This window comes from Mycotypha africana, assembly GCF_025528875.1.
Source record: "Mycotypha africana strain NRRL 2978 chromosome Unknown BDF20scaffold_14, whole genome shotgun sequence".
Taxonomy (NCBI): Eukaryota; Fungi; Mucoromycota; class Mucoromycetes; order Mucorales; family Mycotyphaceae; genus Mycotypha; species Mycotypha africana.
This window is the reverse complement of record NW_026515738.1, coordinates 64860-92359: the sequence shown is the minus strand read 5'-3', so window position 1 is coordinate 92359 and position 27500 is coordinate 64860. Positions and strand designations below refer to the sequence as shown.

General features: G+C 37.7%; 6 protein-coding genes across 6 annotated transcripts; 2 read left to right on the top strand and 4 right to left on the bottom strand.

Moving 5' to 3' along the window:
- Positions 1-523: 523 nt before the first annotated feature.
- On the bottom strand, positions 524-3399 carry BDF20DRAFT_908286 (uncharacterized protein; the record flags this gene model as incomplete). Its single annotated transcript, XM_053083469.1, has 7 exons — positions 524-769; positions 834-1176; positions 1204-1928; positions 2022-2177; positions 2262-2349; positions 2424-3139; positions 3232-3399. 7 exons carry the CDS (start codon positions 3397-3399, stop codon positions 524-526), a joined length of 2442 nt encoding a protein of 813 aa, XP_052931274.1.
- Positions 3400-4309: 910 nt separating this feature from the next.
- On the bottom strand, positions 4310-6814 carry BDF20DRAFT_898766 (rab-GTPase-TBC domain-containing protein). The gene is made up of 4 exons (XM_053082635.1): positions 5966-6814; positions 5424-5824; positions 4953-5345; positions 4310-4857 (listed from the first exon to the last, which is right to left on the bottom strand). Exons 1-4 carry the CDS (start codon positions 6693-6695, stop codon positions 4327-4329), a joined length of 2055 nt encoding a protein of 684 aa, XP_052931273.1. The 5' UTR covers positions 6696-6814; the 3' UTR covers positions 4310-4326.
- Positions 6815-7301: 487 nt separating this feature from the next.
- BDF20DRAFT_982257 (uncharacterized protein) lies at positions 7302-19525 on the top strand. Its single transcript, XM_053085137.1, has 10 exons — positions 7302-7411; positions 7466-7603; positions 7675-7797; positions 7869-8200; positions 8260-8332; positions 8403-11420; positions 11485-13454; positions 13518-14321; positions 14395-18805; positions 18870-19525. The coding sequence occupies exons 2-10, from the start codon at positions 7541-7543 to the stop codon at positions 19317-19319; spliced, it is 11244 nt and encodes a 3747-aa protein (XP_052931272.1). The 5' UTR covers positions 7302-7411; positions 7466-7540; the 3' UTR covers positions 19320-19525.
- Positions 19526-21275: 1750 nt separating this feature from the next.
- On the bottom strand, positions 21276-21985 carry BDF20DRAFT_898759 (uncharacterized protein). The gene is made up of 3 exons (XM_053082634.1): positions 21641-21985; positions 21392-21561; positions 21276-21316 (listed from the first exon to the last, which is right to left on the bottom strand). Exons 1-2 carry the CDS (start codon positions 21957-21959, stop codon positions 21530-21532), a joined length of 351 nt encoding a protein of 116 aa, XP_052931271.1. The 5' UTR covers positions 21960-21985; the 3' UTR covers positions 21276-21316; positions 21392-21529.
- Positions 21986-23470: 1485 nt separating this feature from the next.
- BDF20DRAFT_829150 (high mobility group box domain-containing protein) lies at positions 23471-23809 on the top strand (the record flags this gene model as incomplete). The annotated part of the gene is made up of 2 exons (XM_053078298.1): positions 23471-23712; positions 23782-23809. Coding segments are annotated over 2 exons (270 nt in total), but the record flags the coding sequence as incomplete, so codon positions are not given.
- A 1039-nt stretch (positions 23810-24848) lies between these two features.
- Positions 24849-25883, bottom strand: BDF20DRAFT_898756 (phosphoribosyltransferase-like protein). The gene is made up of 3 exons (XM_053082633.1): positions 25454-25883; positions 25143-25385; positions 24849-25068 (listed from the first exon to the last, which is right to left on the bottom strand). The coding sequence occupies exons 1-3, from the start codon at positions 25835-25837 to the stop codon at positions 25039-25041; spliced, it is 657 nt and encodes a 218-aa protein (XP_052931269.1). The 5' UTR covers positions 25838-25883; the 3' UTR covers positions 24849-25038.
- Positions 25884-27500: the final 1617 nt, after the last annotated feature.

Sequence of the window (27500 nt, the reverse complement as noted above, 5' to 3'; positions counted from 1 at the left end):
GAAATCCTAGAATTAAAATTGTTGGTAACGTGCATGTAAGAGTATGGAGCAAACGTTTTCTCACATAATCGCAGTTTAAACATACAAGGTGTTGCATAACTGAGGAAAAAAAATGCCCTATTTTTTTTTTGAAAAAACATGTTGCATCAGGTCCTTTGTCATTATTTGGCTCCAGGAATACAACGCTTTTTCTCCAATACATGAGCCTTAGCTTTTCGAATTTCCTATCTTTTCTCCATTGATTAAAGAAATAACCAGTAAAATACATTTATTGCATGAAAAATAGATCGAAAATTGATGTTCAGCTTGATGGTAGCTACGGTGAAGCAAACAAGTGATGTCGCAGCCAATCAAATTGATTGATCTGGTCTACAACTACAGGTTCAATTGCCCAGCCATTTCAGCTGCGAGATGGCTTGTTAGATTCACTATATATAACGTTATTGCTTTTGTATGAACATAATGCTGATTCAACTCTTTTTGACTGAAGGCCCAACATTATGTTTGCTTTTCTATATAGAATTTATCCAGGCCTGGAATTTAACGTCCATTTTTCGGCTTCTTTATAGTGAAATTTTATATAATCCTTCTGGAGTATGGCACTTTTTAGTCTCTTCTGAACATCGTTCGACATGCGTATCGGATTGCCTTCGCTGTCTCTATAGATAAACGGTAATCGAAGGACATACATACTGCCTGGTGCAAGTGATACATAATCATTCATACCAAGATTCAATTGTAATGGCTCTTTTGCGTCTTCCATAAAAATCTATGATAAACATAAAAGTTAGCTTTTACTGTCTATCTACTACTGAGCAGATTTTTCAACTTACTGTGATTTTGGGCTCCAAAGTAATGGTAACGGCTTCATCTGGTGTCACAACGTATAATCGTTGCAACTGTGCTGTCACTTCCATTGCAGCTGCCGTGGCAGTATTATTTTCTTTCATATTTGTACTTGAAGTATTAGCGTATGAACAAGGGCAAACGATATAGACTGGCAAATCCTGGTGTACAAAGTAATTGCCATGCTCCTTAGGATGGTCTTTGTGACCTAATTTACATACTCTACCCTGACCGCAGCTGAAAAAGCGATGGCCTAGGGGACATTCATATTCGGCCCCAACATAGCCACGAATTAAGCCTTGAAGACGTTCCCGAGATCGATATCGACGCCTTGGATGGTTTCGACGCGTATCATACAGTTGTTTATTTTCTGACTTTGAGGGTCTTGCTAAACTCATTGTACTGTTATCTTTTGAAGAAACAGTTGATGTTGTTGTTGTTGTAGGATCCGTTCCAAGCACCGGAAAAGCGTCCAACGATGGTACCAGAGCGATAGACGGAGCAGTAGCAGTAGGTTGAACGGATTGTTGTTGACCTAATGTTGGCCATTCCGTCTCTTGTGCAGCATTCGCATTTTCCTTTAAGCTACTGTTTGTTGCCTCAGTCTTTCTTTTTTCATTGACTTCTGCAGCATCGACTGCTTCTTGATTTTTCCTTGACTTTATTTCCTCAATGGTGGTAATTGACCACGGAATCAAAAAATTGGTATTGCTCATAAAACCACCGACCTTATCCAAGCCCACATTATTTTTGTAAATTGTTGAAGGACCTAAATAGATCAAGGCAATATCATTTCCAGGTGGCAGTTCTTCAGAGTTCAGTACTAAGTGCTGTCGATCGCCAAAAGTTGATTTTGCGATATCAACAGCTGCTCGATCAGGACCTAAACAGCAGCCAAATTTCCTGTAGAACTTGTCATTGGCATCGTCTAAATCAAAGGGATCTTCTCGAATTCCCTGTGTTTTTCCACAGCTACATGCATGAAACAGAGTGAATCCGCTGTTATGCTTTTTAGGGTCAACGAATGTAGATCTTTCATCACGACCTGTTTTTTGTTTGACCGCCGCATGCTCATGCCCCAACTTCAATAAAGACACACATACAAACAGACTGGAATTAGTCTTTGAACACTCATTTTCTGCAAACATTTTTTTTTATATCGTACTCATATTTACCTTCAATCGACATGCTTTCTCTGTCAAACTGATATGTTCACAGCCCTCTCTGCCACTCTTCCATATAGTATCGCATTCCCGTTCTAGTTCATTTGCGTAATCTAACATACATGGCCCACGAGCCAATGAATGATACAGCCTCAACACATGCGCTCGCTATAACGAAGAAAAAACATTTTATCAACAGAGACTCAACAAAAACTCTCTCCTAACGATGGCTCCTTATCGACGTTTCCGTACCTTTAACAGATGGTAGCGTTCTGGATAAAATGGAGGAGAATCTTGAAGATAGATTTCCAGACATTTTTTCATTATCTTCAACGAACGACTAAAAGACAGAGAGAAAATGATGAGGATGTTGTAATGCTTCATAGCGAAGGAGTTCCCCTTGAATTGAAGTACCTTTTTGAAAACACAGTTTCGATTTCTACGTGGTCCCTTATTTTTTTTCGCAAAATAACCTCAATCTGCTGTATCATGCCCTTCGTGCTAGAGTTTTCGGCAACAATCACTTTTTTATTGAAATCTCTGCCATCCTGCAAAATGGAGCGTCCAAAAAGAAAGGATAATAAGGGTACTATGGCTGACACAAAGTGCATAGCCGTTGGCAATGGCGCACTTTTGAAAGCATCAACGCCATTGTTGGCCTTTCTGCTGGTAAAGTTGTTTTGATTATTGTGCAACGGATGTCGAAGTGTCGCTGCTTTAGTCCATATCGCAACATAATTTCTGAGTAGCTTTTCACTGTAATCGTGATAAAGCTGCACAGAGGGCGAGTGTTCCGGCTCCTTCAACAATTGCATATAGTGAGACAAGGGTTGAACTTGATCAAAGCTATACTCAATGGTTTCTTCTTTTCTCATTTGTTCGGTAGAAGCAGGCACAATATGAATGATAGGTTGCGAACCAGATGGCAATAAAAAGAGCGATTTCACTTCGACAGGAGGTGGCGGTTGATGATGATGTTTAAAGCCTTGTCCTCCACCCCCTCTATCTCTATCGATTTTATTGCTGTTGACTGATATGAGTTGTGTAGATCGAAGTATACTTTTTACTCTAGTTTGTAATGAGTCTTGCATCTTCTTTATCGTGGCGGGTACAATATCCTCAAACTGTAACTAAGAATTGCAAAATCAGACAGGTAACAGTAAGAAAGCCAAGTTCACCTATCTCATCCTATGGATGCTTCTGTGCTCTCGCTTATACATACATTGGCTGCTACCAATACCAACATCGGTACGCCTTTTGCTGGGCCCCACCAACCCATATAGGCAGGACTAGTACGGTCATTTTCCTTTTTTTCAAACAAGTGAAATGGGGCAGATATACCCCAGTACTTCCAACAGGATGCCTGATATTGAGCTAAATGGGTATGCATCATGGCTTTGGTTTGACTTAACAGAGTCAAGGTGCACAAAAACTCAGCAGGTAAAATGGAGGGCGGTAGAATTGGCTGCATACCCATTTCCAAAGCAGTAATTATCATGCATAGCAATGAGAGTAAGTTGATATGGAGCGTAAGACTAAGCTGAATAAGTTTCGTTATTTTCTTACCAAGACTAAGTGCGAAACGAGGAACATGAAAAATAGAGCCTTTATACTCTTCGATTGTTGCTTCAACAGACTAGATGATAACGACTATGAATAGGATTTGTTAAGCTACGAAAGAGTATTTTATGTTTGATGGAGAAAGTGCCGTGCTACAAGTACCTTTTCCTTAAACAGAGTTGTTGCGTTGACGTTGGCGTCCATAAACAAATAAACTATCTTTGAGTCCAGATCTGCGTGGCATTGTAAACCATTAACAAGCTGTAAGATAACGTCAAATTGAGACAAAACAAACAGAGAAACATGGCTTGGTCATTCAACGATTATACCTCAACTGTGTCTTTTTTTAAACACTAGCATAGAAAGAGTTCTTTCAATTTCGAATCCATGTTTATTTTATTTTTTTTTTTGCTTCGTTGATGACTTTATTATACCTCGTTATAACTAGAAAACACGTCTTTTCCGACAATATTGTTTGCTAGCGAGGTTACCGAATGGGTGGCATGAGATTCAAAGTCTTGTTGCTCGGTGACTCCATAAATGGAGACAATTGTCAAACCGGTGTCTTTTATGGGTGCAAGACCCAACTTTTCCAACAAATCGTTGATGTCATCCATGCACAATCAGAAAGGATTTGATAGCAATTTTTATAACACAAAGAAAAACAATAGGAAAAATTTCAGGCAGCTGTTTGAATTTATGATGGAAAAAAAAAAAGAGATGAAATCATTTTTTATTTACTCTGCACTCTTCGATATCAACCCATCAAACGTTTTAGTTCCACTAGTCTTTCCTTCAATCCTTTTCTTTCATTTTCACTCTCTGAATACTTGGTTTTGATATCAATGATCATGTTTTCCATATAAGCCAATTGATCTTCTAATGCAGAATTTCTTTCAACTAAGGCTGCGTTCTTCGTATACAGGATTTCGATTTCTTCCTTCACTCTTGCTTCAACTTCTTTAGGTAGAGTTTCCAGTGTTTTTTTAAGCTCATTACATTGTTGTCTTAGAGCTTCATTCTCATCATGTATCCGCGCTATATTCATTTTGGCCGTAATAAGTTCTTTCGCGACTATAGTATGCTCTTTGTTTAGATTATTGTATTCGTGATCCATTTCTCGTATAGATTCGGTCAATGCTTTATTTTGTCGCTTCAACGATTCAATTGCTTCCGCTTCATTATTGACTTTAGCAGATTCAATTTGATAGGCTTTGGCTAACCTGTCGAGGCGCTTCCGAGTAATGTGAATCTGACAAGCGTCTTTGATGAACTGATTTACATCGCCCTGAAATACAAATGGTGATATGAACACGACACATTCTTTGTTAGTAGGTCGAAGAGTAAACTTGAAGCGACACTATTTTGAATAGTTATGCTTACCTTGTAAGCTTCGAATAGATCACCCTTCAGAAAATTCACCAATTCATCGAATTCAAAGCTTAAAATAGTTGCTTGATTTTTCTCTAGCAATGCAATGGCAAACTTAAACATTGCCTCAAAACCTTCTGCAAAGATGATGTCGTAGATTCTGGATACACAATTTAAGGGAAGTTTACATGCAAACATTGTACCAAACCATGATTGTGCATACATATTTGTTTGTATGTTATGATTCTTCAAGCGCCGTTGTACATGAGGTAAATAATCACCGATAAGGCCCTCCAATTGATAGAGTCGAGTATGCAAAAGTTCAGGCTGCGGAAGAAATTGGCCGCGTAAATTGTATTTGTTCATCAACTGCACCAGAACAGAAAAAGCTTCTTCTTCGGGCATCTGTATCAACAAATGGATTTGCAGCTTAAATTAATAATACTTTTTTTTTTCAAAAGTGTAGAAAATAAAAGCATTTACATTCGATAATAGAGGCCCTGCTATATAGAGTAGACCTTGGCTATATCCAATTTCTTTATCGTAGAGAGAGTACGCTTTGATTAAATTGAACAATGCTTCGTCTTGACCAGACTCGGTATTGACGCACGAGGATGTTGTATTCGACAGGGAAGAAAGTTTCGCTAGATCTCGCATAATCGCTTTTTCGTATACTGACTCTTCTTTCAACAGTTGAAGATATTGATCCTCTAATTTGCCTCCATTTTTTAGGTTGCAGCTGCCAGCAATGTTACTCTTTGCAAATAGAGGCCAAATCATACCGCGTAGAGACGGTGGAATTCCTTTATGAACATTGTAAGATAAATTCTTTGGATCTGATTTCGCAATACGCGTAAAGTTGGATATGAGTTTTGACCAAAATTCTATAGCATTGTTTACGCATGAAATAGAACAAGTAAAAGGGTTGCAGAACGAATAAAAAATAGGAAATAAAAGGAGAAAAAACACAGAATCAGTATTCAGGAGAAGAGTAATACTCTCACGGTTGAAAATCAATGGCTTACCCCAGTCAATTTCATCCTCATCTGCAATGCTATCTATGCTGCTCGTTGCTGCGTCTTTATCGTCCATTTTTGATGCTACCATTACTTTGTCCACTGTGTCCGTGGAGCTATTGTTATCATTAGATAAAGAGGTGGCATTGTCTCGTGAGCCCAACCTGGCTAAGAGGAGGTCATAATTAGACGCGCTAGAAACAAATGAATGAATGGAGGACATAGTTGAGCGATGACCTTCATGCCTTCTATTCGTACGGGGTACATCATCATTATCATAATCAGAACTACTGATATCACTATGATGGTCGTCTTCCAAATGGTTAATGTCCCTGCCATCGTCGTCATTCAACATACTCGACGAAGAAGAGGGTACAATGGACGCTGCTTCAGTTGCTGCCATCGTTTCCAAGTCGTGAAGTTCTTTTTGAATTGTATCAGATTGTTGCTGTTGTTGCTGGGATTCTTGTGTGACAGTAAGCGCACGATCACGACGACGTGATACTGGATCTTTTGTGGTTGATGAATATTCTTCAGTGGCTGCAATTGTATCAAAAGAGTCGTGATCAGTACTTTCTGCATCATCAGAATAGCGACTACTGGCACCGCTGTGGCTTGAGCGTAGAGTAATAACAGATTCATTTGTGATGACAGTATCTTTCTCTAGTAAGAAACCACTTTCATGCTGTTGTTGCTGTTCTTTGTTGTCTAAAATCACGGCTGGTGTTTCAATAGTCATTATAGTTTTCGTTGTTGTCTCTTATTGCAAGCAGTGAAAAAGGGGGATGTGTATATTTATAAAAAATAAATTGAAGAATTGAAAATGAAAAGATTTTGAAAGGAAAAGTGAAAGAAATGATGAAAGCAATATAACCAAAAAGGTATTAGAGGAATTTGTGTTGGCCCTGGATTTGGGAACACCCACTTATGTTACACAGATTGTAGATTAGTTTCGGTCTATCCAATTGGTTTTTGGATGTTGTTGATGGCGCATGTTGCATTGTTGCTACTTGAGCTATTCGATACGCAAAGGAGATATCTCAATGAAAGCTCAGGTTTCTGAGCAATGAAGACTAAACACAAGCTGTACAAGCTCTAATAAAGAGACATCATCCATTCTGTAAAGGTATTATTTGGTTGCATAGCTACGGGTTGTAGCTGCTTTATATGAGCTATCCTTCTTGCATAGAAGATCTTTGCCCAAGGAAGTTATTTGGATCAGCATTGTTAGTCATTGCACAGAAAGAAACAGCATAACAATTTTGTCTGAACATATATTTCTAAATTCCGCCTGTATATAAAGTCATTCAGTTCAAGGTGCTATGAAAATTCACACTTTTCTATAGTTCAGTCGAACGCAACGAATGAACCAATTGATGACGATTTTGAAAACAGTTTAACCCCAAACAACATTGAAACATTTACAATAGTCTATGGATTTGCTGTATCTTAAGTGTAAGTCGTCGTAATATGCTTTACAATTAATGCATTTATATTCAACAAAAATAGACTTTTGAAAGTGACATAGTTTTTCCCCAGATATAAATAATCCGCAATAATAAGTATATATTTGCATTGGCCGAAATGACCACGCTACAAGCAAACGATCGCTCAGGAGAATCTTCACAGATCGTACCGAATGTCAAAGTAAATTCGACTGACCGAAAATTCAAGTAAAGAATCTTATGAACTTATTATCAATACATGCGCTTTTATAGTTAAGTGAGGCCCGAACTGCTGTTTTACTGGACAAGCATGTTCTACCAAATAACAGAAGTGAATTGACTATGTGGGTTCTCGAACATATTTTCCAGCCTGTTACAACAATGCAGCAATATAATGTAAGGGTACACGTTTTTTCAGCAGAGAAAAACGATCGCTTTAATACGTTAATCTTCGTGTAAATGTGCAGGGATATCAATTATTACATCTATCAGCAAGTTCTAAACCTTGTTGGGAAAGAAAGAAGAAAGAGGCTACACAGCCATCGCAACCAAGTACTGCAACGAATGATACGCCAGCCGACCCTACTGATTCTGTCAATGCACCGTTCAGGATAACCACAATTTCTTCGCCTGATAAAGACAACAAATCAGTTGAAAAGATGTACTTGATTACACCTCGTACACGAATTCTAACGATTAAAAAAGAACACTGCATGGTTTTTATGATTGATCTCAGCTCAAGTCTAGCTACAATTGAAACAAGTACTGGAAAGGTTATGCTTGGAAATGCTTTCAGCGTGTAAGAGAAAATGATATATACCTCGTCAAGGAAAACGATAAACTCACACCATCTTCTAGATTGGAGAATGTTATACAAGGCTTGGTGCAGCCGTATACAATCAACCTGTCAGATAACGCCGCCCCTTTTACAGTAAATATTTAGTTTTATACAATCTTCTAAACTGACTGTGTTTGATGCTCATTCAAATGACATTTTACAGGTGGAGACAAACATTCGTATAACAGTAATTGCAGAATGCTCACAATTTGGATCAAACATCAATGTGATACCCATATTAGCAGAATATCCAACATTGAGGGTTCTGATGCAAAATATCTCCGTTTCTAACGATAATGTTGCTGATGTTTTGAAAAGTTTACGAGACTCTATCGACAACTTCAAGAGAGACTTGAGCAAATTTAGGAAGCAATTGAAAAGTAAACGAGCCAAAATGGGTTACGAGCTCGATGTTCGCGAAGATCATACTCAGTCAGTTACGGAGGGCGTTGAACCTGCTTTTACACGTAGTTCGTCGCGACAAGAGCTCGATAATAGCGCCATCTCGACCATCTTGAAAGAAGAGGAACAAGGCTCTGTTTTACGAAACTCACCATCGACATTTTCAATCAGTCCGCAACCAGCCCAATCACAATCACAATCACAATCACAATCACAAGTACAACAGCGACATAGACGAAGTCGATCTATAACCTCTAAACAGCCTTTTAAAAAGCTGGAAGCCACTTCAAGCTCGAGTAGTCCGAGGAAATCTTTAACGAATAGCCCTGCCAGTCAACATCGCCATCATAAATGTTCACCTTCGTTGAATAACAATAATAACAACACTTCTCATAATGCATCCTATTCAAACCATTCTAAACATCCTGCCATCAAAGACAAAAAAGATACCTGGGGTGTTGGTAAAACTGGCAGTACATTGTCGTATATTCTGCGCGCAGGACTACTTGCATTAAGTGTTCTATCCAAAAACGAGCAATCATCCATCTTCTTATTAACTGATGGTGTAGTCAAGTCGAATGTTCAAGACGAGACAGTGATTCGACAATTGACAGCTGAAAATATATGGTGCAATGTCATACAGCTGGGGCAAGAGAATGCATTCTTTCCTGGTTTGAATTTCGGTTTCGTACCAGATAACGAGATATTAGAATTTTTGGCCAGCTCAACATTAGGCCATTTCACATATGCTGAACATTGCCCCACCGTCAAACTAACGACAACAGCAAGTGACGAAAATACGGGAGGGGAAACCAGCACCAACAGTAACCGCCGACTCTCACCGAACGTATACCATCAAAGATATCTATTAAAAGAAGTCAATTTTGACTACATCAACCATTTCAGATTGCATAGAAAAAACAGGGAAAATGGAAGTTCCGGGCAAACACATTCAAGCGAAAAGGAACTCAATGTTATGAATAGTACAATGGCACTTGAGTCAACGACATTTGATTCTGTTCCGCATTACGGCCGACGAGCTTTTCCCTGGGATCCACTTGCAAAACCAGTCCTCGAAGAATTAGGAAGGCTTAAATTTAAAGAGTACTTTTTACCGACAGAATGCTGGCATTTCATGCGCGCACGTTTACGACAAGGATTTATCCTTCAATCTGTATCTTTTATTGATGAAACAAAAGCCTCTCATAGCAATAATAAACCAGCAGCAACCAACAGTAGTTTACATAGGACTCAGCAATTGTTAACAGCTGAAGGAATGCCTACCCCACAGAAAAAGCAATATGTGATTATGATTTTTATTTTACGCTGGCAGCCTAGTATAACAGTACAATATTCTATTAAAGCTTTATGGACATCGTCTTTACGATATCATCTTAAATCCTTATCAGCAAGTCTTGAAAATTCTTACAGCTTGCCTATGGAAACTCCACCACCTTTCAATAATGAAAAGTTTCTTGATTGTATCAAAAGCCCGAAAGTTGAGATTGTAATAAAGTCAACCTCAACTTTCGCACATATGCTGCATAATTGGGACTCATTCCAACGTCGTACTCAAATGATGGCTGTTCAGGGCGGAAATGCCACGGTAGACCTAGCTAGTGCTCCTGGATTCATAAAAGTTGGCAAAATGAAAAGATTTTTGGAAAGATTGGCTGAAACAGATAGTATGCTAAAGCAACTCGTACAATTTAGTATTACCGAGAAAGGCAACGCATCATTATTACAACAACAGCATCCAGAAAAGGACGATCTGAATGCTAGTGTAGGCATAGAACTGCAACAGTATTCATCCTACGTTCAGAAATTCAGCTCTCATTGGGCAAAATTGGAAAGATCTGATTTACGACCCTTCAATTCTTCTTGGTATGATGAAAGTGGATTCAATGCTGTACTTGCTGAATCAAGTACACCTGCTGTGGCTCTTACATCTGACAGTCCTGTGGACTACCATAATAATGAGCTATCACCATCACTATTGTCGGTCACAGATATCAATCGCGACGCTGTCAAGGCAGCATTCTCGCAGATTCAAAGTAATTTGAAAAAGTGGTCAACTTTTATGAGCGAAGATCAGCAAGTATTTATAAAAGTGGCAAATATTAAACAGCTCTCTGCGTTGCGTAAGGATGGCTCAAATAATAGCAATGAAGTTGTCAATGATAAACATACGTACAATGTACAATTAACGAATGGTTCTGCAAAAAGGTATACAGTGCCTCAATTTTGCGAAATACGTTTGATCAGAGAAACGGAACGGCTTCTCTACGTCAAGCTGATGTTTTTCAACACGAATACTTTACAACGGAATGAGATTGAAAGTGAAGTAAAGAATCTATTGCTCTCCAGTGGCACATCGAGTCACTCGCAAGAAATACATATGCAGAGCCAGGAAATTTCACCTGCCGCCAACGCAAGCCCTATTTACAAAAATAACTATTCCATGAATGCAGGGATCATGGTACACATAACGAAGCGGCCTCTATCAACGTTGCTCATGCGGGATGCATCTCACCATACCGCATTTACAATAGCTGATATGGATGCAGCTAAGAATTCTTCCCAAAGCTTGAGATCGTTATGGATTAGCAATCCTGCTATGTTTCTTACGGGAGAGTTTATTGTCAAGAACTACTTGCAGCATTGTACTTGGTATTGGGATGTGCAAGATATACAACAAGATCAATATGGATTTGCTCAGGCTTTTACACCTATTATGGATTTAGCATTAGATCATATTGTGGTTGCCCGACTGAGAGAGGTAAGGCAGTCATACTTGCTAAACGAGTTGTTATTTTCAGCTAATCATCCGAAATTCACAATAGCGGTGGACTCTACTCTCCATTACAAGGTCAACTGCGCATTTCTACATAGAAACTGATAGCGGTGAAAGTGAGATGCAGTCTACCTATTCTGCACAATATTTTATATGGAAAGACCCACAGAAGAAAAGGCTTACAACCGAACTTTGGATTGAGCCAATGTCGGATAAAAAAACATACAAAATGCACGAAAGTGTGAAGAAGGAGACATTTACAACTGATAAACGAATCATATCACAATTGATTACTTTTGACACCATTTACAGTTTTGGGCATAACTACTCTGCTTCGATAGACGACACACTTGCTGTTCGAATGGACGATGAGGACGAGAGCCGAATCTCAACAGTATGGATGCATAGATCGCTATTATTCGATTTATCCTCCATTTTCCGAATTGGTTCTTTCTCGTTTGCCCTCTATGCTCTCCCAAATTATGACCGACACTTTCATCCTGAAGCAACGGGGCCTATTATTGATGATCACCCACTTCATAATGATCAATATAAGATGCTGGCAGGCGAGGTGATTCGTCAACGGAATGAGCTTGTTTTTGGTACGACGGACCTACATCATCACTCACGCCAAACCTTATGCTCTGATCTTCATGATTTATCGACCTTATGTAAATCCCCAGCTATTTATCAAACAGATGCAAATTTGACATGCGTTTGTCTTCGACCTGACAGTCTATTCGCTTCAGAAAAGAACAATATTTCCAAATTGACGCCAACGTTGAGAGATATAGCTTTGTTACATTATTATGTCGAGCAATCATTGTCTAACATTACTGATCGAACAATGCCTTTGACGAAAGTCTCAATGGATGATTTCTGGCCATCTCTCATAAAGGAACTATTTCAAAACGCGTCTATCAATGGCAATGAGAGTACTACTAGTATAACACAGAATTTTCGTGATTATCATTGTTTTATCAGGACATTTGATCCCTCCATTTGCATGGTGGTACTTTTTCCTCAATTGAAAACATTGGTGAAGGGTCTTGGCAAACTAGATAATATCAATGTTGTCGATAAACCTCTTTTTAGCAAGATGGGTTTGATGATGTTCGAATGCCGAAGACAAAACTCTGTAAACAGAGTACCCGAACCTTTCAAGCTTGATCAGATCAAAGTTCTCCCTGTTAATTCTCTACTACTGAATGAGTCACTTGAAGGAATAAGTACAGACTTGCGGCCTACCGTGTCAACTGGACTATTTCATGACATTTCAAGCGAAGAAAAGATATCAGATCAATCCTCACATTTGCTCAAGGACATAACAAATATATACTCTCGATGCTACGTCAAGTCTATATTTTCCTGCTTACTTCACGGTCGAGCCGTGGATTCAGACGACTTCCAACGAGTTTTAGAAATCTGTAACGAAACGAATATAGCTATAGATTTGACAGGCTATTTAAATGTTCAAACAATGCTACGAAAACAATCCAGTTTAATTGAAGAAGATATAAACGAAGTATACCAACGTTTTACTGGTGTGCTTGGGCACTACTTTGAGCCTGTCATTATATCAGGCGGTAAATGGTCAAATATATATTGCTATCGACCGCCATTCGCTAAAATTGGGCAGAAGCTAGGTTTATCTCTTTCATTGGGCGAGAAACCTACAAACCTAGCAGATGTAGTCATGTGCGCGCAAAGTCCCTTATTTGTACGTCTTAATTGTACACTACGAAAGCCTGACTCTTCCGAAAAAGGATATACAGAAGTACAGTTTCCTTTACATCAACTACCTATGTCATTTGAAGGAACATTAGAAGACGGTACCAGCTTCAATCTAGAACCCGAATCTATTGGTACCGAACGTTCACCTGTTGAGTCAACTGATAATACTACAGCAACATTACACCTCGTTTGTATTACTCTACCTCCCTGTGACTATGATGTTGTGAACTCAGAGTTTGTTCATGAATCTGTCTGTCCTGTAGATTCATCAGTTCCGCCACAAGAGTAAGTATTAAAGAGAAGGAATACTTTTATGTAAACATTAATTGATTTATATTGCTTTGTCAGCTCCTTATTGCATACTAGCAAGGACGAGCGAACCAAGCTACAAGGACTAAGCAAAGATAAATTGGATGCACTTTTGGAAACTGTAGCACGACTGAATTGGCTCTTCACGGAAGAAATTATGCATGGTCTCCTTCGTATAGAGCCCGTAACAGAAAATATGATCCATTACGTTGAAGCCCAATTACAGAAGAAGAATCCTTTTGTGGACTTCCCAACAACAACCTTTATTCCTTTGGCCTTTGTTAAAAGCCAAAAAGAAAGTCGACAAATCTTTTTGGACGAGTTGGAACTGTATAATAATCAGGCTTATCAGTTGACACGTGTGGGAGATTGCTTTTATGCAAGCGATAGTAATCCTGAAATTATAAATGGCAGAAAAGACACTGATGCTGTTTTTACAGATGTAACCAAGAATATACCATTCTTTGATGGCGAAGGGTTGAATATAACTACAGATCCGGCCTTAGATGAAGAATGTATGATTGAGGATACCGCAGTAACGGAGAGTAAAGATGAAAAAAACGATGAATTTTGTCATGGATTAGGAATCTCTATAGAAGAAGCTGTAGAAGACACTCAGGCAGTTACAAACTCTCCGGATCAGCTAGCTGTCCGTCCACGCTACTATTGGTTACTGATTATTCCTCAAGCTCAAACGGTCCAAATATACTTCTATTCAAAAAAACAGCAATTTGTAAACAGAACGGAAATAATCAGAGTTACCAGGTCAATGATCAACGATGTATTAGAACGCACAAATAAGATATCATTATTGCGAAATCTGAACGAAACCCGAAAATGCAGGTAAACAATACACACAATGATCTTTAAGATTAAAGCAAGCTGCAGAAGATTGACTCACTTTCTTCTCTAAAAGTAAATATCTATTAGCCACCGCTGAGGAAGATAGTTCAATTTTTTCATCTTCTGAGGAATCAACAGACGAGGACGAATTTCTTAACGGGGGTGCCAGTAATAACCTGGTAGAAATTTTGTCAACATCTGGGGACGACAGTGCCTTCTCACCCCCGAAAAAGTTTTCTTCAGGTCAATTTGCCTGTAATGTTGTTTTTACAAAAAGGTTCCCTTTGCACTGGAGGCTAGCACCTAACACGGCATATAATAAGCTAATGTCGGATGTGTTACAGCCTTTTTTGGTCAAAAATGTCCCTGGGATGCTTGTTTGCTCCCATGATAGTTCTGTTTTATACTGTTTTTTGTCGGAAATTAGTCCACCGGCAAACAATACCAATCTTTCTGACAGTATGAACCTATCACTGTCTATGGCTAGTATAGGCGAAGATAAGTTCAATACAGCACAACCTGAATCTCCGTATGGAGCTTCCACTAATCTTAATTACAACAATGATGAGACGCTTTCCAACTCGCATACGAGAATCCGACATACTGCTCCTGCACATGGCAAGCCGTCTCCACAAGGAAGCATTAACAGTGAACGCCACAGTCCGCGACAAAGCCCGAGTGCTACAGCAGACAATACAGCAGCATCTATATCATCACCTATCAGTAACAGAAAATCTAGTCAGCGAAACCAAGAAGGGCGCGAACTTATTTTAGAAGTGCATGGGGTTAAGATGAACCATTACATCATTGATGGGCTGGTGGATATGATTGAATCGCGAATAACTTCTGATATCACTTTGAAAGAGGTTCAGCAGTTTTTGGTTCGTAATCCTAATTCAAAGTTGTCCCGTGCAGATGTTGATTTCATACTTCCTGTTGATAAGACACCGTTGATTCAGCGACAACTTGCACTGCCTATGAAATTTAAGAATACTGCACAGTTTTTGAAGATCTTCAAAAGAAATATACTAGCGATTTCGTCCTTACATACGTTACATTCTAACTATCTGAAAGATGCTATCAGACGTCATCACGATCGACGATATAACAAGCACAACATAAATGAGATTGACAGAGTTTTAGAAGAGTTTGGTGGAGAAGGAGGGATAACAGAAGACTGGTCATTTATGGATCTATGCTTTTACTATAACTTTATCAATCGGGCACCAGGAACTTCTTTACCTTTTGAACAAAAGATAGGAGAAGGCATAGCTGGTATTTGTGTTTCAGTTGTAGACAAGGATGGAATTGCCTACAGCCAAGTTTCATCAACCTTACAAAATAACTGGCGGGACTACGATATGGAATCATTGCACGATTGCTTAATGACAGACTTTACAAATACTGACGATAGTTATAATGGAAGAATAGCGATCGACATTTGGTCTCACTGTAAAATAGACGTAGGACAAATATATGCATATATCCTTAGATCGTTTAGACAAACGATATGTGATTACATTCTGGAAACTTCCATCATGAGTATAACCAACGATGAAACTAGTGATGACGATGAGTTCGCAAGCATAGCGAATATACTCATATATACATTAAAAACAGCAGCAGAATGGGAAAGCTCTACTGTCAAGCATATATTACAGCCCATACATTTAGCACCGTGGTATTTGGAAGGCATCACGCTGCAGCTTAAAACTGAACTTGTCGATATCCATGCTTCATTAGAGCCCCTTATAGCTAGGGCGAAACTTCCATCCGACTTAGAATTGTATTGCACTGATGACTTGCGAACGAACTTTTACGAGGTTTATTCTTTTGGTGAGAAAAGTACAAAATCAGTTGCAAATAGAAAGAATTTACAGTCGAAGTACTGCCATAGACGAGCCACACAAAACTACCCGAACACACGTACAGCTCTTCTCTCACAATACGTGAAAAACAAGAAAAAATTAATGAACGTGCCTACTTTCGATAGTGTAAATTACCAGTTTCTACTTTTAAGCGGTCTCCCCGAACTATTGAACAGATACAATTTGCTCTCTTCAGCAACCGTCCGAAACGCCAGCATTGATGCAAATATTAATCCCAATGATAAATTGAATATCTTTCAAGGAATACAACAGAACGAATCAAATACAATGCAAAACATCACTACGACTTCGGTTGAGACGGCCAAGAAAGACGACAGTGGTAGCCTGCATAGCAGACAAGAGTCTTTGGCATCTAGTATTTCTCGGGCTTTACCTTCTCATATTTCAAAACAGAAACCTGTAAGCTTGAGAGAACCGCTTCACCAACATAGTTTTGTTATTTTCCTGATTGATTCTCATCAGTTACGGACATTTACATATAATTGTTCGAGTCAGTTTATTGACTTTGTTCAACAAGCTATGTACAAAAATGTTATGCATCAAGAAAGTAGGCATATGGCCCTGAACAATATCTTGAATCAAAAATTGGGCCTGTTTTACCATTCAAAAAAATTATCGGATGTTATCACTCGATATCAAAACGAAGTGCGAGGCCCAATGCCTTCAACTATACCTAATTTTACACCTGCAACGCCTTTACTACACAACAGTTATAGTCAAGTTCAATTACTCAACACTAACAGTACGAAAATTCCTGTGTCTCCTGTCATTGCTAATACATTTGATCGGCTTGTCCAATTGGACTCTTCATCGTCAGTTCCGTCTTTTGATAGTCTTTCAAACGATAAAAGGAACAGAAACGACAATATATTTGGTTTTGATAATCTGCAGCAATTGATAACAGACAGTTTCCAATATAGACATGAAGCCCAAAGCAAGCAGCATAAATCTGTTTTGGATATTCGCGACAACGCCAAATTATGTCGAAGCAATGATTCTGATAAGGTTTTTGCAGCCGTTAAAGGAGCTGATGCGAACACGTTATTACACGATGTCTTTGCTGATTCAGTTGAAGAGAATACAAATTGGTATGATGCTGATTATCTGATACGACACGGTGAACCCTACCTTAAAATGTATTTGGCACGATCTAAACCATTGGCTGCGCATGAAAAAGCATTCAAAGTCTATATGAAATGGGCACACAAGTACTATGGTCCGTCAAGCCAGCCATCAGTTAATAATAACGAGATGATGACAGTTAGTGAATTAAGACAAATTCTCAAGGCTTCCCGTTTACTTCATTTTTGCCGTACACCACTCATTTTTTCTAGCCTCAATTCAGTTATGAGCCTGACAATAACAGAACCTGCATTCACAGCTCAGTACGAAACAGAAGCAGTAGCAGGTTTATATACAGGGAAAAAACCAACCATACCTAAAAGTGAAGAAATGACTCAATGGTATGAATCACTGGCAGATACCTTTTTGAGAGAATACGCTTATTATTTAGAAAGTATTGGTATGCACTTGATTGTCTATGGTCCTTCCAATCAAGATCAAGATGAGATAGATGCATACCTGTCCAATTTTACTATCACAGAAGAATACTCGGTAAAGTCGCCTGTTGTCTACTTACTGCAAGTTTTCGAAGGAGGATCAATCATGTGCGAGATAAGGCTTACTGGTGCTTTTGTTTCCGTCACTTTATATACACTTCATCGTCGGTATGGGAGACTACAGTATTCACCCTTCTCTTATCCTCAAAAACGAGAAGAGATTGGCAGAGAGAACTTCCAACTGTTTATGAGCGAGAGTGACAGATTCAAACATAGAATTCACGTCAACTCGTTCGTTTATGACTTTCACTTACGATATATGCAGCGCAGTTTAGATGATATTGATCGACTGCCGCCTAATTTAAATCTGCTAGGTATTCTAAAGAGTACTGTAGCCGTTTACAATCGTCCTGCTATTTATGCCCGAAACCGAATCATGACTGGTCACTATGCCTTTAGCGCGGATGAAGCACTTGGTGATATTGTATCATGGATAATGAAATCAGGGAGTGTTTTAGGCTTGAAAACTCTCAAATTCGATGGTGTCCCAGTGTCATGTTTCATTTCTTCTGACAATTTAAATTTTGAAGCTGATCATAACGATAATAATAAAGACAAGAAAGGTCAGAAGCAAGCGGAAACCTCAAACTTTCGATTTACATTAATTCTTTGTCCTAAGGATGGCAACAACAAGTCTAGCAGTCAATCGGGCGATATAGTTGATACTTATCAACAAGGAAGTTTTGATACGAAAGGTACTGTTATGTCTCATGAGTACATGGCCAATATAGAAAGTAGAAAGAATGAAGCTAGTACTGTTAGCACTAGCAATGCGAAATTTTTCTTAACGTACTTCATTCTGGTCACCTATCGTGGAATGGAACGAGACGATTCCTGTCGAAAAGCTTGGGCAAAGGTATTGAAAGAAAGACCAATTACTAGATCCAACCGTTCTTCTACCGATGAAATTCCAACACCTAATGCTACTGCAGTGAAAGAAGCAGCCAGATATAAAATTGAAGATATTATTGCTAATGTAAGTATTCTATTTCCAGTGTTACTCTATCGCAGGCTTGCTGAAATTTTGAATAATGATTTAGGCTATGTATTATTATCACCGTGAAGTGGATTGGAACAAACTATGTGAAGTAATGCGGCCTCAACAATTAAAAGAATCAGCACAGAGTATCATGCGCGTGGCTTCCAGGTTTGATCCCATTAATCTTGGTGAAGTGGATGTTTCTTTCAAGAAATTTTTAGACTTGAAAGGGGTGAATTGGGATGATACATTAGACAACCTCAAGCTCTTTTATATGATGACAAGTGGTGAGGTATCCGTAGGAAATACCAGACATGTTTTCCTCTTTAATAGCGAAGTATCAAACCCTACATTTTTCCATTTTACTTATACCCCAAATGGACCTTGCACAGTAACATTCAATTGCAAGGAAAGCAGATCAAAAACGACTGGCTTCACTGAAGACGAACAGCATACTATCGGTAATCTTGCTTCCTGTTTATCCTATTACATTTGGAGATGCTTAAAGTAGATAGAAAGTTTGTCTATATATTCGAGCCTCTGCTATTTAAGCTTACAATCCTTAGAATGAATTAATGCAAGTTATTGATAGTGGATTAAAAGTGTACACCTCTGTTTTTCTTTGTTTTGAATAAAAGGCTGAAATATCCTTGTAATATATTATAACATGCCTACGGCGCTAACATTATATTAACTTTCAATATCTTTATTTTTCAGACATAATATCTTCATAACTGCACGTCTATTGACATTATACGTTTATAGCGCTAAAGACAGTCAATAGACAAAACAAAGTTTGGTAAATGATCTCACTACGTATATTACATTTATACAGTAGAAGAAGAGTAGTTAACAGATTGATTTAGGCGATGCTTTATTTTAGGCGCAGTATATGCTTCTATACTTCTGTAAGAGTGAACATATAGGTTTATATCGAAGGATTATTGACAATGCCTGTAATATCACTAGGAGCTTTGCACTAAAAGAGGGAGTATAACCTTGTGCCGTAGTCGTTTAATCATAAGACTAGGCAACGAAAATGATCAGCCATTTGAAAAGGCAACAGGCCATAGCGTACTATATAAATGCAGCCCATATAACCAGGTTTTCGCCACATTAGTAACTTATCAATAAGAAACAAAGCTTATTCAGAAAAGCTTAAATTCAATAAGTTATTGTTTTGAAAGCACAACTAAACTATCCGACGGTTCCTGTGAAATGGGTGTCCATTAAATGTTCTGTCAAAGGTGGAAATCCAACTCATCTTTTCGGCTATCGAAGAAATATTTATGACTGCCGATAAGCATAGCTACGAAACAACTAAGCTTTGTGAGTATTTCCGTGGTTGGCCTAGTAAGGAGAGTCTTTGGTGAGTCTATAAAGCAAAGAAGGAATAAAAATTGTTCTAAATCATCATTAAGGAGATTTGCTAATCAAAGGTCAACAAACCAAATGTTCGTAAAATTACTTTTATGGTAAAAGAGAACAAAAAGGACAAGTCTTTAGCAACAACCTTAAAAATACTCAGGGATGAAGCACACACGCTTCTTTCTCCTTTATGCTCGAGGACTTATAGTTAAACTTCAGAAAGTGGTTTCGCCGGTGATTGACTATATATGGTCACAAAATGCTTTAAATGTGAGAAAAGTCCCTTTTCCATTTAGAATCACTTTCGTACACTCCTCAGTAGTTCGAGTTATACAAAGTATTTAACGCTTTCTCTTCATTAATAGTCATAACTTTGCCCCTTTCCCTCCCCCTATCGCCTCTTCTCCAAAGTATCTTTACAACAACATGACCAACCTAGTTCTCCAAGAATCAGTTGGCGTAAGTAGTCACCTAGTAGCACGTTTTGCTCAAACTGTAATGCACAGGCGCTTCTAATGCCGTTTGGACTTCACGCTTTTAATGTATAGCTCCTGACTGCATCGCGCCTACAACACGTCCTTCACCGAATGCACAGATATTTTTAGTGAGTTTAAGAAATAACACGGACCCTCGTTGCTGAAGGGGGGGGGGGTTAAATAGTTCATAATGCGGCTGGAGAGCATAGCATCACCGAAAGTATTTCAGTATAGACTAATAAGTGCGACTATTGAGTCATATGTTCATCACTGCTAAGACTTTCTTGCTGTGTTATCTTGATCTTAATTTTCTAAATAAAAAGATGGTTTTTAGATGCATGTACTTATGTTAACGCTAGTATACGGATCCTTCGAAAAAAAGAGTGACAGAAAAAATATGAATGTAATAGCTCAGAATATGATTATAGCACATTTCAAAAAAAATATTTATACTATGCTCCTTGTTACTCCAGTATATTAATGATATAGTATTACAACGTGTGTGATACCATTCGTCGACCATTGGCAACAAAAACCAGAAAATAAGGACTCTTTGCTTTAAGATTCCATCAGATTGACGAAGCATATGCCCAAAAATAGCAACCCTCATAGATTGTACTGCCCTTCGAAACAGGTCATGAGGCTGTTTTTTTATGACAATGTGGTAATGATATGAATGTGATCTTGGAATATCGATTTATAGTCAAAATTGTGAAATTAATCACTTCTCAATATTCAGAATGCAAGCAAATTGAATTTTCAACATTCATCTGTTATTATTCTCTTTCTCACTTTGAAGAAAAACTAGAAAAGACAAACAAAAAGCTTCTGTTTTCAAAGGTAATACAAAAGACCCCTTCCTCGCATCCTTAGGACTTTATTTTCTCTTGGGTATGGCCAAAGCGGTCGGTAAGCGAGCGCGCGTTAAAAGTAATAGCTATTGTTGCGGAATATTAAGCACATACAAAGGTTTGATTTCCTCAAAAAGAAATAAATAGGCTTCTCAGGGTGTATTGTTCTACCATAGAAGAGTGTAAAAAGCTACTAAATTGACGATAAAGAGAATAACATGCACAGCTAATGGTTTGAGAACAGAACAAGGCATAGAATGCACGGTCAAAAGGGCTGTGAAAAGGAAAGGAAGATGCCGAAAACTGTTGAATATTCCCATTAACTAAAAGGAGGCAACAGTTATTCCATACTACAACAGTTTTAATACGCTCGCACATCTCGATCATAATGTATTCTGCTTGAGACACATTGTTGAAATCAAGAACAAAAATAGCGGTTAAAAATTCTTTCCACATCACATAAACTTCTGAATGTCGTTCTGTTACTCATTGTGCTGAATATTGTATTGCGGATTTGGTAGAACAATGGTAACTCGCAAGGAACCAGAAAAAAAATTTTTTTTTGTCACGGAATATGTTATCCTGCCAAAGTAAACAAAAAGGAAGGCTATAGTTATAAAGGCTCCGGAGAGAACAGACAATGACAATTTAATCTCGCGTAGATAATACTGTGCCTTAATGAAGCATATTAAATCAAATATAATGAAATGTCTGTTCTTCTGTTGTATAAGCTTCATGCAAGTTTATTTGATAACATAGGGCATTATCGGGGAGTTACAGCGAGGAGCACGGTAAGAGAGCGAAAAGGGGAGCAGTAGGCCTTCAATAAGGACATGAGAATAGCTGCTCTTCCTGCTTACTCGATGAAGAAGAGCGAATTCCATGCATACATAAGCCTAGATTTCATTGTCTGTTCTCATTTCTTAGAATGCACGGCTTTCGGCATGCACCTTGTATAATAATTAAAAACGTGGACGGAAGATTCATTAAAGTTGGCCCGCACATACTCTTTTTTTTTTTCTATATTGAGAATTTCTGTCTTCTTTTTATGAAGCGCGAACGCCCTCTGTAAGCAACAAAGAAAAGGCATCTTTTGATTCAATAACTCGACAATTAACCTATTACCGGATACTATTTTACAAACAATTACATAGACCAGCACGGAAGGTTTTTATGTGTAAATCTTGTGATCAATGGAATTGTGTGATACTTGAGTGTCAATTAACTTCTGGAAAGAACATCTTACTGTCAAAATACATTTTTTTTTTTGCAACACATTATACAGACAAAGAGCGTGTTAGTATCATCGGAAGATGCTACAAATGGAAAAAGGAATGCACGTTACTCGCCAAGTGAGAAATATTTCATATGGTCAGGTCCGTGATGCACTACTATGTGGAGAGAAACGACCTTAATATGACGAAATCTGTAAATTGCACTTATAAAACTCGGTAGCCTCAAGCAAAGTAGGAGATCCTGGTTAACAGGGAGAAACCAAATGTCATAAACGTAGTAGTTACTTGACAATAAAAATAAACTAAGCTACAAACTTGATCGAAAAATAGGAGCACTTTCAAAATAGGTACTTGAAGCCACTTTCCATTACAATTTGCGGTGTTTGACCATATAAGGACATAAGATGGGCAAAAAAAAAAAAGGGCCTTTGGCTCCCAGGGAAATAAACAAAAAAGAAAAAAAGAAGCATGCATCTTGGGAGGTTACTTCAATAAAGGGGTTTAACGATAATTAAGGCGCTTTTTTTTATATTCTGTATGCGGAAAAAAAGGTTGCCTACTCACCAAAAGTGCTTTTGATTGGATGGGTGATCACTTTTTGGAATTGTTAATTCAAATAAATAGGGCCATGGATTTGAAGGTGAGGAAAAACATAAAATAGAAAAGCTATATACCTAATACCAAAAATACCTCTTCCATATCTTAATTTCAATACAAAATTAAATCTTTATAATGCCCAAGTCTATTAGAAATCAGCCAGAACACCAATATCAATCTGCTGCAATCCCACGACCTTTGAACTGCTTTTTGTTCTACAGATTGGATAAGCAAAAGGAGATCGTTGAAAAATGCCCTGGAGCCAATCATCGTGATATTTCGAAGATTATCGCAAAATGGTGGAAAGAAGCAACTGATGAAGAGAAGAAGCCTTACGTTGAGAAAGCTCGTCGTGCCAAACAAGAACATCGCAAGTTGTAAGTCTCCCTCATTCTGCTAAATACACTTATATTAAGTCTAACTTTCTTTTTTTTTTTGATATACAGATACCCCGACTATAAATACACTCCTAAAAAGAAGAACACACCAAAACGTATGTATAGACGTAGAAATACAGCAGAACAATTCACTTCTCGCGTACAAGAGAATAATGAGCTGTTGGAATTGATCTTTGAAGATTCTACTGTGCTCGACGAAATCAGTCCTGTTTCTTCTATAGTCACCAAGCAATCAAAGAAGTCATCAACCAAGAAGTCCGTCGATCTAGCTCCTACCTCCCCTATTGCCACTATTCAAACTACCTCTTTTACTACTGGCATGTTCGATGGCATCGATTATTTCAATTATTCATCAATTCCTTACAATACCATCTCTACAAATCAGCAACAACAACAACAAATTGTAAGTCCTTTCACTGACGTTTACAGTGAGTCATCTGCTTCACCTTCAAGTGCATCCAGTCCTTGTTGCTTTTCCATTGTCGATGATGCATCCACATTGAGTAATACAAGTAGATCCGTTTCACCTTTCAGTTTCAATGACCCTATCATGTCTACAATCCTTTCACCTACTTCATCAGAGTCCGTCCCTCCAAACTACCAAAATTCTCAACAACAACCAACAGACTACTTCCAATTTAATCATTCTATGATTGCTGCCACTACTACAACTCCCGTCAATGGCAATAATACTCAAGATTTCTGCTGGCCAGAATTCTCACTTATCAATACAGCTCAGCCTCAACAACCTTTCATGATGAATGATACAGATAACGTTTGTCCATTATTGACTCATCAACAACAACAACAACAATATTTTGACTATATTCAATTCATAGACCCTGCTCTTCTTTTAATGTAATTTCTCTTCTCCATATCATTAACTTTTTACATTATAATATTTTATGCATCCCTACAATGAAACAAGCCGGCTATTTCATATTCATGTTCTTACTACACCATTATGTTACCTTCTTTATTTTCTTTCTTTTAAGCTACGTTTGTTTTAAGCTATAATACCTATCATATCCATCTTACACCAATTTTGCATCTTTAGATAACAAACATAAAATTAAGCTATAATACAACCCCATTGCTAATAATAAATTTACTAATTCTTGCACAAAAAAAAAACCCAGTATTGTTTTTATTATATTTGAAAATGATGACCCCTTGTTACTCTCTATCAAAGAAAGTATTACAATAATACATACGACAAGAAAAACAATAAACAGATACACATATATTTTACTATATGTTATAAAATAAGCAACACTATGATACAAGGTAATTCGAAATTCTTTTTTAGACAGCATAAGCTTTCTTTCCATGATCCTATTGTGGTTGAGAAAACAAAAAGTTCGTAAGATTTATGAAACTCCACCCAGATACAGTCCATTACAACTTACACTAATGACACAAATATGATCTAAATCACGGAAATATTCATTATAATCTAACGCATAGCCAACAACAAATTCGTCTGGAATAGAGAATCCAACATAATCAGGAATATAACCATTGCTTTTTGGTGTCTTTTTGATCAACAAACTGGTCACTTTGATAGATTTGGGTGAAAACTCTTCCAATTTCTTTAGCAATCGAACCATAGTAGCTCCAGTATCAATAATATCTTCCACAATCAAGAGATTCTATTGGAGATACATGGTCAGTAGATGGTCGCTTTTATTCGGAATAGAATCTCATTCGTAATCGTTACCTTTCCTTGAAACTCTTTACACTCATCATCAGAAATAGATAAAGTAACACCTTCTGACTTATCATTCTTATAAGACTTGACACGAATAAACTCCAAACTTAAAGGAACTGTCTTTCCCTCTTTATTTGTCAACTTTTTAACAGCATTGACCAAATCAGCAAAGTACTGGTGTCCTCCTTTTAAAATACAACAAACAACTAAAGGTCCTGTGGCCTCGTCGACAATAAGACGTGCTAATTTATTGACACGATCCATAATGACACCGTGAGGAATGAGAATAGAGGAGACATCTTTTTCGTAATGAGTAGGAATAAGGAAGTGATCTAAAGAATAATGATTCTTATCGGTTGTGACATCGATCCATTTAGAGGCGTCCATGGGCATTGTGGCAATTCGGTATATTGTCTAGAGTATCTGTTCCGAATGAAAGGGTAAAGGTTTTAAAAGAATCATAAAAAAATTAGTTTTTTTTTTTTTCTGTCAAAGTGACTGTTTATGTAAGCAATAGCTGGATGGCGAGCAATTTCTCGAGAGTCATCAATAAAATAGCCGAAAAATGAAAATTAGCCTGTCAATACAGTGAATAATTTCAAAAACGACAATGACACTAATGGCAATTTTTGGTGATAAAGGTTTGATCCTTCATTCAATATTTTAAAACAAGTCGGAAATGATTGCCACAGTAAGAGACGGTAGTGATCGCAACAAATATTCGTACTGAAGAAACATGATAAATATTAACGCGATGCCTTTGATGTCTTTATGCATGCCGTTGTTGCATACTTATTGAGAACATATAAATACACACTTAAGAAATGCTGCTCATAGAAATTAAAACCAACACATTGAGGAACAACAGTAACATATACAGTCATTAATTTCAGTAAGTACTACCTCTACGTTTATAATATAGTTGATTGAAGATCAATTTGGTAATACAAGAAGTCTACCCCTTTATTCATTCGTACAGTATTCTTTTCATGCAACGATATCACCTTTAGCAACTGCTCTCTGCTTTTTTCTTAGCTTACTTTTGAGTGAAAATTTTGTTTCTCTACAAAGAATAGCGGGTGGCACACAGGAGAAAAACAGCTCTGCCAGAGTTTTCAAATTTGCTGCAAATTGGAAATCTGTCTAATTTACCAGCAACCGTAGCATTGATAACAGTCTTATGTTATCATAATTGAGCATTATAAATCCCATGTTTTAAGAAGATGCCATTTAATCAGTCACATCTTTCATACAAGTTGCTATCACTAATGGAAATCGTTCAATAAGCACTTAAGCGATAACGGTACATGTTTGTGACTAAACTACTTGGTGAATTAAGTAATTCCTCAAAGATCAATATCAGAAAACGGAATAAAGATTTACCTCTATTTTTCCGGTTTCGAAAAAGATAATCGGGCAAAGCCATGCGTTGGGAAACCATATTACCAACAATACGTATAATAGAGTGCCTTGGTATGTACATATACATGACACACCATGTAAAAAGTACTCTTTTGAAATTGAATACAATGAACCCTTTAAATAAAGCATTCAGACAGTCATTTCCCTTCTATATGGGCCCTCAAAGAGGAACAGCTGGAGATAGAGATCATTCATGTATCTTTATTTTGTTCATTTTCTTCTAATATAATCATACACCCCATCGCTCCGTATGAATGAATGAATAATATCTGGATGCTTATATTGTGATTCAACTGTTGAAAGGTATCATTATTGATGACTTGTTTGTCGTTCATTAAGAATAGCTGTTGGATGTCAATTGATTTATCTGTATACGGCATATGATGTAAACTCTTGCAATTAGTTTTCCTTCTTGTACAGATATTTTATTGTGCAATATTATGGTTGCATTCCACCGAAAGTGTAGGCATGATTTACTATATCCACTGCTTTTTAAGAAAAAAACAAGACCAAAAAACCAGAAGAGACGGCATTAACGTTAGAACTGGTGTGCTTTTGCCAATTATGATTGAGTGGTAACTTTTATACATCTTTTCTTCGACTAGAGTGAATATAGCAGCAGTATTAAAACAGG